At 36.9% G+C, this 13,917-nt stretch overlaps 1 protein-coding gene across 12 annotated transcripts in view; it reads left to right on the forward strand.

Annotated features, from left to right (window-relative positions):
• BNC2 (basonuclin zinc finger protein 2) overlaps window positions 1-13,917 on the forward strand; it is a 333,471-nt gene that overhangs the window by 164,355 nt on the left and 155,199 nt on the right. Inside the window, exon 1 of one of the 12 annotated variants that reach the window (XM_075079233.1) lies at window positions 2,705-2,817. The exons of 10 other annotated variants lie outside the window; for them this stretch is intronic. In XM_075079233.1, coding sequence (XP_074935334.1) covers window positions 2,806-2,817 — 12 coding nt within the window. In that variant the 5' untranslated portion in view covers window positions 2,705-2,805. Of the gene's footprint in view, window positions 1-2,704; window positions 2,818-7,566; window positions 7,663-13,917 lie in introns of those variants that run through there. One more of the 12 variants, XM_075079232.1, reaches the window with a different exon arrangement.

A 13,917-nucleotide genomic window follows, 5' to 3' on the forward strand; every position in this document is an offset into this window, starting at 1 on the left:
GATCGCATCTCATTGACAAGTGCACGAAAGCTGATAACATTATAGTCCAACTGATAACTCTCTGGGGAAATGGAAAGCTCTGCCTTGAAGTTCACCAGATGTTTGGAAGTTTATGTTGTATGTGAGCTATGAAGAATTGTATCCTTAATATGAGCTTTCTGAATTGTATAGAATTATGTCATAGAGATATAGGTATTTATACACAGTAAGACTCAGTTTAAAACTCCTTAGCAATGTTGCAGTTTTCTGTTACATTCAGTCTAATTTTCCAAGAAGGCCATCATCTCATCTAGGTCCTTAAGCATCACCTTGTAATAGCATTTCTCTTTTTTTTTTTAAGCTCATGGTTTTCATTACAGTCCTCTGACTAGTTTATTTGGATAAAATCTTTAAGCTTTCTCTTATATCTTGAAGATTTAAATAAAGAACAGAAGGGCAGGGTAGGCCTGCTCTTGTAATAGCTTTTATTTTTCTGGAAGTGCTTTTGTTAGAACCTGCTTTTTCTCCCTGCTAACTGATATATTAAACACTTTATAAATTTAAGGGTTAAATCTGGCCACAGCAAAAGAACAAAATTGCCATGAACTTCAAAAGGATCAGAATTCCAGCCTAAAATTTTACAGTCCTGACAGAAAAATTATTTCTTTTGCTTAAGCTTAGTAGATAAATATAAGTATATATGTAAGCCTGAAATCTTCAGCAAGCCGTTTATGCCTATCGATAGTATATATTCTTCCATGATTTCTGCTTAACCTACACCTTATATCATGTCTAATGAAATGTAGAAGATGCCACTGTTATTAAACAAAAATACTGAAACGTTGCAAAAGCACACAAAGTTGCGATAAAATATTGAACTACTTCATGCTTGTATTTCATTGTGACCTGTTGGTTAATTCATTTTACATGATGGGGCTAAAGTAAAGAGACTTACCATAAAGTAAACAATTAAAAGTAATTAATAGACAAATAATTATGTTCATGCAGTGCATTGTTGTTATCAGCCTAAGTTTGAAAAAACTTATAGATGAGGATAATTTGGTGTGCTGCATTTCAGAAAGGCCAGTCCTCTTGTTACCAGTATAACATGGGATAAAATTAATCCCTTTTTAACTGCAATGTGAATATTCAAATGACTTGTTTCATAAGCTAAATGTCTCCTTAAATCATAGGAAAAGCACAGCCAGAGAGAGGCGAAAAAGAGCTTGCTTGTGAGAGAGTAAGGCAGAGTGTTCATTATTAAACACTGTTTGCTGCTAAAATATGGTTTCCATATGGAGTAGACTACGTGTAATTTATGTAAACCACATTGGTAATAGTTTTTATCAAGTGGTGCTAAACACAAGCTAAATCCAGCATAACTGTTCATGTAGACTGCGTGTAAGTAAATTGTGGGTATCACTAGGGCTAGTCAGATTATTCAGAAAAATATTTCCATTGCTGTCCTCATTATATAGTAACACAGCTCACATCTGCAGCAAGGCCAGGTTTGGCTAAGATGATTTTGGAGCTGAGACAGGAAGTGAAAGAAGCTAATTTGTAATAAATCACTGATGGCACTCATCTAAGGACTTGTAGCACTAGTGACATAGAAAATATATGTGTTAAACATACTTTTATCTGCACAGGTTCTCACTCTTCTTTTTGAAAAGGTGGGATGATGTTTTTGATAGAAAGGAAAGACATAGTAAAAACTATTTACACAGAATTATAACTGGGCACCCAATGGTGGTGATGATAAAGGAAAACTGAAAGGGCTTTTCTGAGGGTAAGGTATGCTTTTCTAACATGCTAAAAAGGAAGACTGGGAGACTGTAGAGGACATTTCTATATACTTTAGATTTGGATGAGGCTTTCTGACAAAATGTAAGAAGATCCTAACTTAGATTAAAAACTGTGTAAGAGCTAAGCACAGAATGGAAATTCCCTTCTGAGATGATGTAGACTTTAGTATTAGCCCACACAATGTTTTGTATATTCATTATTTACTTGGAAATGAGTGCATAGGATTAGTTTGCTAAGCAGGTAAGACTAATCTGAAGATGAAGTCTGTTTAAAAGAGGGCATAAACACTAGTTAGATAACAGTGTTTGATAGATTGAGCTGCAAGATCTTGACCTCTGATCTTGCCTCTGCCATCTCCTTTTGGACGAATCTTTCAACACCCATGTTTATTTTTCTTATTGTAGATATTAATGCTTAATAGGTAAGAGAAGAATTCTGTTACACATATAATTTTTGAATTAAGGAAAAATAAACCCAAACCAAAATTATTTCTAGAAAAACTCAACCAGAAAAGACACTGAGAAAGCTGCTTAAAAGTATCCATGCTTTCAGGATGGGTTTGGACCACGTGACCTCCAGAGTTTCCTTCCAACATATATTAGTCTATGATTCTTAAAAAAAAACCAGGAAATCCCCAAAACCAAAACTAGTGGCATATACATTACATAGTTTGTGTTCTTCGGAAAAGCACACATTTCTTGCTGAAAAACTCTAGAGTTGCGCATATATAGCTGAGAGGAAAGTCTTTGGGTTTTTCCATGTAACTGTGAAAGGAAAATCAAAGTATATGCATGTAAATGTTAAAAAAATTAATAAATTTACAGTCTTCTAAGTGTGTTGTTTACATGCCTCATGCAGGTGTACTTTTGAGCTGTCCTGTTGCCTCACTTACATGGCTGGAGCACTGTATCTCTGTGTCACCCAGCTGACATGTTAAAGAAGAGCTAGCCTCAAAGCATCATCTGTTGCCTGGGATGCTCCCATGTCTGGGAAGGATAACTACTTCCAGAGAAACTCGAGATGTACCTGAAGGTAGATGGGTTGGTGATTTCAATATGAATCTGCCTCTCAGAGAAGCAGTGAAGAGTACTGTCATGTTCAAATCTATGCTTCTACTTATTTTTCTTACAGGAAATAATATGATTTTCTAACATTGAATATTAGCTAACTACCAAGGGCAGCTACCACTATAAAAAACCAGCCACTGCTGTTAACTATAACCTGGCTTAGTCAAACTGTTAACTTCTACAGAAAATTTATTCCTTCCTTTTGGTTTATAAAAGGTACGCTAATGATCTGCAATTTGTATAAATTATACAATTGCTGGAAAAAACCTGTAGTTTTCAATTCAAACAGTCCGACTACTTCTGGAAATCACTGGGTGAATTTTGCAGGTGGCTAAGGCACGTGATATTGGTTTTGAACCATAATTGATTGGATTAATGCTTCAAAACTTCTTGTCAAGAAAAAAAAAACCTATTTGATTTCTCAGTTTAACTCCCAACAATTCCTCTGCTCTAATGCTTTTTTTTAAAGTACCTGAATGTGAGAAAGTGAATTCATAAAACAACCGTTAATTGCAACAAGACAAAGAGATTCTGCTTCCCATTCAGAGAAGTGTGCATTAATACATTTTGCTCTACTCAGGAAACTGTAGTGAGGTATGCTAACATACAGGGTACTGTATTTTATACTGTAATTTTTGGAATATCTCTATACCAAATTGAATTTCAATTTCTATAAGATATCCATTTCAGAAAAAAAGGAATTAAAATTATTAGCTAAAAAGGTATATTGTACATATGATTATTCATTTCTCATTGTAGTAAACTTTTGATAACAGAGATTTAGAATTAGCTGTATAATTGTAAATGAATTTATAAGACACCATGCAAAAGTTATCCCTCCTATGTTGATGCTGGTTATCTCTAATGGTCTTCTCCCAGTTCTTTCTTTTCCTGCTTGACTGATTTTCTTTTTTTTTTTTTCTTTTGAATTTGGGAAAATGGATGGGTGTCATTATTTGTGCTCACAGAAAAATCAAGCTTGCATTAGAAGGTAATGTAAATTGTAAAGCTGATTCAGTGATAGCAGTTTATTATTGTTATGACTCTTCTTCTTTTGACTCTACAAAGGTCTGCTGAAGACCTTTTTCATTTTAAGAGGAAATACATTTTATTAGTTTGTAATTTGAGGTAAACCAGTAAATCATTAAAACAAAACCACCTTCTGCCCTACAGTTAAAAAAAGTGATTTTTAAGTGTGTGAAGAGCTCAAGTTTGTAATTTCCTTTTAGTTTATGTTAACTAAAAGGCTGTACAGTTGATGCTGCTGGTGCAGGGCTTATGTTAAGGTAATATAAAAGATACCTTAAAGACTGTCTGTTCTTTTCATAACCTGCTATACCTGTCCCACCCAAAAAAACCCCTTTAAAATCCCAATCCATCCAGTGCAGCTGTTTAGAAGGCATGTGTCTGAGCTGTCTTCAGTCTATCTTATCATGAAGGAGGGGGTGGAGATGAATTTCAGCATCCTTTGATCACCCTTCCCAGTTTTCCGGTGCTGGTGAGAGCCTCAGTTGTAATGTAAGAACAGCATCAGGGTTACCTTCGGTATAGGAAACACAATAATTTGACTACAGATAGATTCAGGAGCTGATATCCGTGTACCAGAATGGGATGAATACAAATACCCTCTGAAAATCAAGTAAGTTCAGGCTTCCTTGTAGAGTACATGTTACATTTAGGAAAGAAAAATAATCAGAACAGTTCCTAATGTCATGATGCTATTTGGTATGTCAAAATGTGAAAATACTGCTAGTTGAAATTTTTGTGAGATGATTCCCTCCCTGATTTCAGAGGGAGGTGTGTATAACTGGACTTGTGCATATGTTGCTCTTAGTATGGCAGCATGACATCACAGGTCTATTGGGTAGGGAGAGACCACACTACATGTATTTATATGTTAAACCATACTTAAAATAGTTTTCCTACAAAGTATATGTGTATACAAAATACATAGTGGCACAGCACTGCATTTAAAGTGTTGTTTGCACTTGATCGGGAGTCTCTGAATTGCTCACTTAATGGCTTTACTGCCTGGGGGTAATGTGACCATCCCCAGTGAGAACCAAAAGTCTTAAAGGTGCTAAACTTGTTTACAGTGTTTGTGTGCACATGTATACACTGTACGAAAAACAGTCACCAGAAGGGGACAGACTGTTATGGGTTTTGGCCTTTCTCATATGCTTGCCCAATATATGTTGAAGGGGGGACGTCTGTCTGCTGGAAAATCTTACAATAGATGTGTGATACACCTATTGTGGTATTTTAAAGATTTGTCACAAGACAATTATTTAATCTAAATTTGTTTAAAAATTCTCAAAAAGGAGTAATTAATGAAAAATCAGCTTCGCTAAAAAATTTTATTTTTTTTTAACATAGATTACTTTTTTCTTCACTCCCTCTCAGTCAAGTACAGTAGGCTTATGTAGGCTTGTGTTAATTTTGGTACCTGGCCTTACATGTAGAAGAATCAAGAAATTGTCCCCTCTCAAGATTTGTAAAAGCCTCTCTGAAACACCACTGGAATAGTCATCAATGTACATGGAATTTACAAGACATAAAGTGGTGTGGTGGGGTATAACTTTTACTCATTTTCCTGTTGGGGTGATGTATGTAATTAGAGATTAATGAAGTAATTTGTGAGTTTCGTGACCTTCCCAGATTTAATCTGATAAAATCTCGAGATCTCAGGACAGCATTCCTCCACACACCCTTCTTCATTCACGAGGAGCGTTCTGTGCTTTTAGGTACAAATACAAATTTATTGACATATGCGTGTTTTAAGTATACATGTGTCTTTTTCTGTGCATTAAGCTGTTGTACAAGCAGAGCAGATGAGTAGATGCATACTCTGTCTCTTTAAACTTCCTGACTTAGGCTGGTTTGACAAAGACCTCCTTATCATTTTCTTGAAACCCAGTTTCCTGAATCAGCGGATTTTTTTCCCCCTAAAACTTCTGAAACTCTGAACTCTGTCAAAACAAGATGGCTGGCAAGTTTTAGGGACAGAGCAGAGACACAGACAGAGACAAAGAAGCCCCTGAGAAGGCAGACGGACTTATATTGCTTGTGGTTTTTCTGTACAGCTGGTTTCAGATGTGTCGGCCTTGTTCTGCGCTGGTTCCACTGCCAAAGCAAGACTGTCACAGCTGGTAGTACTTACTGCACTTGCGGGAAAGTATGTGATTCATTAGTTGGAACCGTATGTTTTTCACCAGTTTTGGTCGTGTTTTTGTTAGGATGTGGTAAAAGCATAAGCAGGGGGTGAAGGGACAATGGAAATATGTGACTTGTTAAAGATCAGCCCCAACCAGTTATTAACTAAATTGTACGTTGTAAAAAAAAAAATTTGCTCATAAGACAAATGATTTAATTCTTCAGTGAAGATCATTTAGTCACACTCAGTAAAAAAAAAATTGTCAACATCAAGTACTTTTTCCCCTCTTTTCTGTTAAGTAGCATGATCTCTTTTACTGAAGACTGTAGTACAGGAAGAAGTCACCCAAGCAAAAGACATTTGTTTGGTAAAAAAACAGCCAAACTGGCTAGGAATTTTGAATCTTTGAAAGGAGGTGGCTGCTGCTCCTGGTAAAATACGAATGTGGCTTAAAGGCTTGTAGAGATGCTTGGTGTATTGGAATATTTGGTGGAAGGAGAGCTGTAAGTGGGTGTTCCTGTGCCCACACATAATAAAACAGACCAGAATTGTCTTTTGTTTACAACTCTTTTATCCCTGGAGTAGCATCTCCCACTATTTTTGAGTGTTGGTGAGAATTTTGTACTGATGTTTATTTTATAGCTGTTTGGACCTAAGCACAACTGTTCGAAATAGAAAAAAAAGTCTGGGGATGGGGGTGGGGGGACACAGCACATTTGAACCAAACATTACTATATTCTCAAGATGCTAATACAGCTCCCCCCTGCTTTTATAGAACTGATGAAACAACATGAAGACTTCAAAGCCATGTGTTTAAGAAAGTGCTTTCAAAAAGAGTCTCTCTCCTTCCCTCCACCCCATTCCATTTTCCCTCCCAGCCTCTTTACACACACACAACCACTGGATTTCATAGAGCTAGAACCAGGTCTGTCTCTGATAATTAGCTCAGCTGGCTGTAGCATAAATAAAGTAATGCACTTAGGGGCTGCAGTCTGTGACATGGTTTAGCAGAGCATAAAAAGGTGCATCTGTTAACATGCCTGAATTCAGTCACCTTACTGTCACCCACAGAAAGATACCAGCTCTGAAATGTGCCGATAATATTCTGCAAAAAAGAGGCCAGTATTGTATTAAATTAACCAGGCTGTGGACGTGCAAAGTGCTGCCTCTTAAAAATCGTGCTGTCTTGGCTTACAGTGGTGTTGCAATGAGTCCCTCCAGTATCTATTAGGATGACCTGTGGCACTGAATACTTCAACACTCTTCTGGCTAGTATTGTTGACCTTTGTCAGCTTGATAAAAAAACAGAGCCTAGAAATGTGCTTGTCATTTTTAGTGAACCAGGAGGCTAGAAAGCATAGGGAAGGGGGGGGGGGGGGGGGGGGCTACAGGGAAGCACAGAGATGCCAACAGCCTGTTTTTGTTTAAATTAGGATGCTGAACCTAGGACAAAATTGCAGTCTGCTTCCCTTTTCCTCCCCAGCAGCCCCATGTCTCTCACCCCTTTCTTCCCCTGACTGTTGCTACTTGATTTGAGGTCTGAAATAATGAGGAATGTCTGCGTGATCAAAGTTACTGTGTGCCTCCTGGTCTCCACAGAAGCCCTGCTGTATGTGTTTGGTAGGCGACAAACAGCTTGTTGTAATGTATTTGAAGGTAATACAATCACACTTTTGTTACATTCTTTGAAGATTTATTTGCTTTTTGATTCAAAATCCTAATGAAAAAAATACATATTAAAACCTTTTTTTGTTTTTATTTAGCTGTATAATGATTTTTAAATTATTTGCAGGAAAAAGATTACTTCAGCAGGGGATATAGCCAAGCATGCTTCAATAAATTGATAAGTTCTCAATTTTATATATGTGTAATTCCTTCGAAAATGTTGATTAAGGTCTACCTAGCTCTGTCCAGCGACTTAACAAGATAACAGGGTATCTGTTTTCAGTATGCATATTTGTGCTATACAAACTATTATTTCTACAGCATTATTATTTCTTATATATTATATCTAATATTAGTATGTATTTTTGTGTATTTATATTGTATATTGTGTATATTTATAAGTGTATATATGAATTGTATTCTTCTATGGGTCCAAATGAGTGCCTTATCCATTAGAGGGTGATATAATGCCAGTGGGAGCTAGTCCACACCGCTTGAACCAAAAATTATTCCATTTGGCAGTAACAGAATGTGGATGACCAGGAGGTGTGATGCATTCTCTACTGTATTTTGAAGTAGTTACACTGGAAATATCCCACCCAGTTGTGCTTGGCCCTTTAGTCCTGACATTGGACCACACCTGCATTCCTGATGTCCAGACCCATATTTGTTTCTGCCAACTGCCTTTACCCAGGAACATCTTCAGGGAAAAAATTAAAAATCTAAAAAAAAAACAAACCAGGAAACCAACACATTGGCATTTACCTGATTACTTGGAGAGCGGGATGGGGGAGGGAAAGAAGTTGATATCAAGAGAAATGATAGTGCCTCAAAATCCCTTCTTCTGAGTGCTGTGAAGTTATAATAAGCCAGCTGTGAAACAGAAGGAAAAAAAGCTACTGAGTTCTTTTCGGTTCTTGATTTTTTCCCCCAGTTATGACTTCTCCCCTCCCTTTTTTTTCTCCCCTCTCCCCCCACTCCCCCAAGGGATTTTTGAGAGAAGCAAACCTGGGAAGGAAAAAACAAACAAACAAACAAACAAAAAAAGCTGAGGTTTATCTTAGAAGAAATTAAGGTTAATGATCATTGGCTCATTTTCATATTCCGTGGGTGTGGATGGAGGAGTAATCAGTGCAGGTGGCCTTGCCAGTTGGGAGTTTCTCTTTGTCATCAAGAAAATAAGGAGAGTGCAGGGATTGAATTACCACAACTATTTCAGGGCTAAACATATTTTGTTTCCCCATTGGCTCTGGTTTAAGGACAGAAAGCTCACATTAATTTTATCCAAAAGAAAAGCACAGTTAATTCCCTGTATATTCTGAAATAATTTGACCAAATGTAGAAGAATCTGTGCTTGTTCAAATGTATGTGTAGTGTGATCTTACAAATAATTTTGCATATAACACACTGAAAAGCAGTCTGTTGCTTAATTTGCTTGACAATTTATGTTTCTGTGCCCAATTACCACTCACTTTATTGAACATTTAAGAGCTGCTTATTAAAATATGTGTTCTGACTGCTCCAGTTGGCGTCCCAGATGCCTGTTAATACATGTAAAGGTGCTGTCTTCTAACTTTTAGAGGATGGAGAAAATTGAAGGCGTTAGTTCAGTTTGAAAAGGAACTGGTGGATTTGGATAAGGAAGTGTGTGGTGGCCCTGAAAGGATATCTAGTGTGCATTCACATCTCGGCCATAGAAGAGCCGTTCTTTAAAGAAAAATGTTTTTGAGAAAGAATAATGAGATGACAAATAATTCAGGTGAACAAGCCCCAGATAAATCCCACTTAGAAGTCTTCTACATTAATGACATTTTGTGTATGATATTGCTGGAACAGATTGTGGTCAAGAGATTTCAGTTTAGAATATAGAAAAGTCAGAAATAAAAGTCAATGGGAGTCAGTTGAGTAGGAGAGAAAACAGTAGTCAGAGTGTTTTGAATTGTGTGTGTTTCTAACACATGCATTAGCCTGTCCATGCTGCATTGTATTTGATTAGAAGGGGAATATTACTACCAAATAGGTAGTTTTAGTTCAAGAACATGATGCAGCTGGTAGCAGTAGCTGTTATTTTAGCACTAAATCTGTGCAGACATTAAATTATAGGTAATGTAGTTCCAGTTAAAATAAAGACTTAACGACTACTGTGTGCACTCATTTTTGTGGGTTTTTTAAAATGAAGCTGATAGCAACCCCCCCACTCATACTCTTACAGGAACAAGAGTTATTTAGCTTTGCAAAAGAGTCAGCCCTACAGATTTAGTTGCTGTTATTCAAAAGAAAATATTACAGCATGAGGAGGTTTAACTGGTAGAACGGGGAGGCTGGATTTTGGTTCTCTTGGTCCTCTGAGGTAAGAGTCAACATGCAGCTGAATATTCATGAGGCATTCATTAATATGAATAGTTGGTCTGCTGCTGCACCTTTCCATGGTTTATTAATAACTTATGGACAGACCACTTCCAAGCATACAGAGGGCAAGAATACTTTAATGATTGCAGCATTCTCTCAGTAAAAAGAAAGAATGAGATGGTTTATTTCAGCAGCACCATTTGCAATGCTGTAGTTAAGGTGTCAGTAGCATACTGTACTTAAGGTTCTCTCAGTAACACTTGAACTATAAATCCAAATTTTTTTTCAGGCTTATAGGTTGTGCATGAAACTTTGTTCCAGGCTGAAACATAACACAAAGAAATATCTGCCTTAAAGGGACTAGTTTTTGGCTCAATCTTTTAGCATATCCTTTTATCTTTTCTTATTTTAAGTCAAAGAATAGAGGGAGAATGAAATGAATGTTATAATTTCAAGGCTTTCTTCTTCCTTGCTGATGAAACTCAAAATCAGCTTAAATTAAAAACAAAAATGTTGGCATATTATCAGTCCATAGCATAATCTGGGTGTTTCTGGCATTGAAAAGTAATGTTTGTTACTCACGTAAAAAGAAGTATGTAAAAACTCACCTTGTATTAAGAAAACCTGCTGTTGATTGTGTTGTTTTGTTGATTGCTGAGACATTTAGAGTAACTATCCATAGATAAACTCTATAGAGGAGCAATGATATGGGAAAGATGCCAAATTTAGTATAAAAATAACAACTTTTTAAAATATATTTTTCTGCTCTTAAAAGTATTTAACTTTGGGCATATCATTTATTTTTGAGATGCTCACAGTATACTACCCAATAAGATTATGTATTCATACTTTATAAATAGTATCTACAGTAAAAACTTACCATCTCTTTCATAATCTACTAATCAGTTGGAGCGTAACACTTTCTTAAGATAAAGTGCATGCCATGTTATTTCACTGTTACCCACAAAAATGCAACTTCTGTTATTTCAGAGAAGTAGCTGATTTTACTTTTTATGTTAGACTTTCACTCAAAGTAACTTCAGTTGCTGAGGCTGTGTTGTGAAGCCTCCATTAAACTGATAGTTGACAAAGTACACTCTCGTTATGTTTTAAAGGCACATAATTATATCCCATGGCTTTTACTGAGCGTAGTCAGCCTTTCTTTTTTCTTTCTTCCTTTTCTTTCTGTGTGAGCGTCTTGTAAAAAATTAATCCTGAAAGTCCACTAATGTAATGAAAATCTAAGTCATGAAACAGAACTGAAGAAATTTCACACATGAATCACTATACAACAAGAGTGGGGAAAAATATGCAAGAATTATAAGAAATGGTCTGCCTGTCATCCCCCCCCCCCCCCCCCCAGTTTTTAGCTTTGATAAAGTTAACATAGGAGTATTATCATTTGGTGGAAGAAACTGCATGTTTTTCATAAACTTTCACATTTTTTTTTTACTATCTAGCATGCTACTCTCCAATGGAGTCTTCCCTGGGACTGTAATTTTTCTTTTGTGATTAAAAGTACTGAAGTACCCTGGATCAGGGGATTACTACCTTCTGCTTTAGGTCACCAGTTTGAATTCAGTCCAAGTCATCATCAGACTGCTGTTAACATCTGAGGGCAGCATGGCATTTTCAGTGCAATTCCCAGTAGGCACATTTTTTCTCATCTTCCATTCTCCAGTCTTTCTCTACTGGGTTGAGCTCCTTGTGTTGGGCAATCATCCTGCCAAGTTTAAGCGAGTTCCATCATCCACACTTGGATCCAGTTTTCCCTCACCTAGGAACAATTCATCCACAGTCACTTCTTTTATGTTACTTACTTGGGTGAGACATTACCATCACCACCATCAGTGATGTGCCCTTTTAATGTTTCAAGACACTGTGGGGTAGAGATACGTACCTCAGAAAACTGAAAAGGAAACAAAAAAAAATCCCCTAAAATAAACAAAGAATCCAGCACCTTTCTCCTCACCACCCCCCCACCCCCAAAACACAGCTGTTTTTTGTAGGGTTTTATGGATTAAATGCTTGGCAGAGGTGGTAGAGTTGATAGGATTTCAGTTTACAGTGAGACAGCCTCATCCATGGAACTCAATTTCATTAGGCTGTCAGACCCTAGGCTGGCTACCCTTCTGGTCGTTCTTACCTCTCAGGGAAGATGAGAGGGGTAAAGCTAAAATTAATATCTCAAGGGGAAGTTGTAACAGGATAAAGTTAAAATTAGCAGGTTTTTGCACAGGGCTTGGGAATACTTCTGTTTGTGTACAATCATGGGAAGCCATGGAGGAGTTTTCTGCATCTTCGTGGAAATAATAAGCACAAAGATTTCTGGATGATGTTTGTGTAGGGCCATCCACTGCAGCCTTTTCCATAGTTATATATAAATATATTCATATACTTTTTCATATGATCAGTATATTATGTGCCTGTATCTCTGTATTTGGGTACAGTAAGGAATAAAAATAAATACATTGGCTAAATTGTCAGTAATCACAGCAGGAGGCTGAAGCATGAACTGAGCCATGGAGGCTAAGCTACTTTTTCAACCGTGAAGCTGACCTCCTTAGGTCAGTGTTATGACGTGCTGGTAGACCAAACAGTGTATAGAAGCTTTACTGCTGCTACCTGTGGCAGTAGAAAAAAAGGGGACTTGTAGTTCTGAAGTTACCTGTTCATCTCTTCTATAAGCATTGCATTATCCCTTCACAATCACTGACTTTTTTTTTAAGTGTTAAGGTAATTTAGAGCATTCGAAACATCAGCAGGTCATTGTTGGAGACATTTTGTATAAGCTAGAAGATATATGTAGGGGACTAGCCTGCTTTGGCAGGAGATGGGAAGGGTGATATAATGGTCCTTTCCTTCTCTAACATTTATGATGCTAGATTGTAAAACTGCTGAGTATACTTTTCCAAAAAAGATGTAAATGTTACACCCTTTAGCCTTAAAACAAATAATTTAGAGCAGGACATAACTCTGCTCTCAGATCTGCATGGTAGAAATCAGCTCCATTACTTTGTTCTCCCTATGTATATATTAACATTGATCCCTAGTCAGGGGGTGGGGGGGAGTCTGTGTCTTGAGGATCTAAGAGGAGTACATCACCTTACATCTTATTGATGAGTTCAGAGTTCATTCACATCACCTATAGGCAAAACTGAAACAGCATATGGGACAGGTATTGCTCTGAGTTTCCCGGAGTCTCTCTGTAATTTGAGTCTTAAATACCTACTTATTTTCTAGTACCTATTTTGAAACTTCCTAAATAAGTATATATTGCATACATAATATTTCTTCCAAGATAATGAGAGCACAGGGACTGTCCATTATATGTTTGTCATACAAGATTTCTATCTGGCTTCTTCATAATGAAATGCATATAAAATAAACATATTTTTCCAAGCCCTTCCAGTTTTGAGAACTGGAAGTAGTCACACATTTTTCCGTAAAATTTGCTTTGTCAGGTGCCTAAATATTGCACAGATATTTTGTTACATACTCACCATTCCCTGGTATGTAGTCACACTTTCAGAGGTCATAAGTGGGAGTATAGCAGTTTTACTTCAAATAATCAGTTTCAAAATTGCACTTGCATCACTGCAGGAGAAGAGTACATATCTAAATAGGTACTTGCACAATTAGGTAACTGCACATTTAGCAGAAATTTGCATAGGTAATGGGCTTTCTTGTAAGCAAACGGAGTAAAAGAAAAAGGGTGAGGAGGCTCATGCCTGGTGCCCATCTTTAAAAGTTGCTGCCAGAAATGGCTTGGTTTTCTTAGTGAGTAGGATTTAGCAGGATTTGTTTAGAATACTTGAGAGACTGTAAACATACTACAAAACCATGTTAACACAAGATTATCTTATTAGACAAACCTCTTGAACTGCTTAGGAATGC

Source organism: Phalacrocorax aristotelis, chromosome Z (genome assembly GCF_949628215.1).
Source record: "Phalacrocorax aristotelis chromosome Z, bGulAri2.1, whole genome shotgun sequence".
NCBI lineage: Eukaryota > Metazoa > Chordata > Aves > Suliformes > Phalacrocoracidae > Phalacrocorax > Phalacrocorax aristotelis.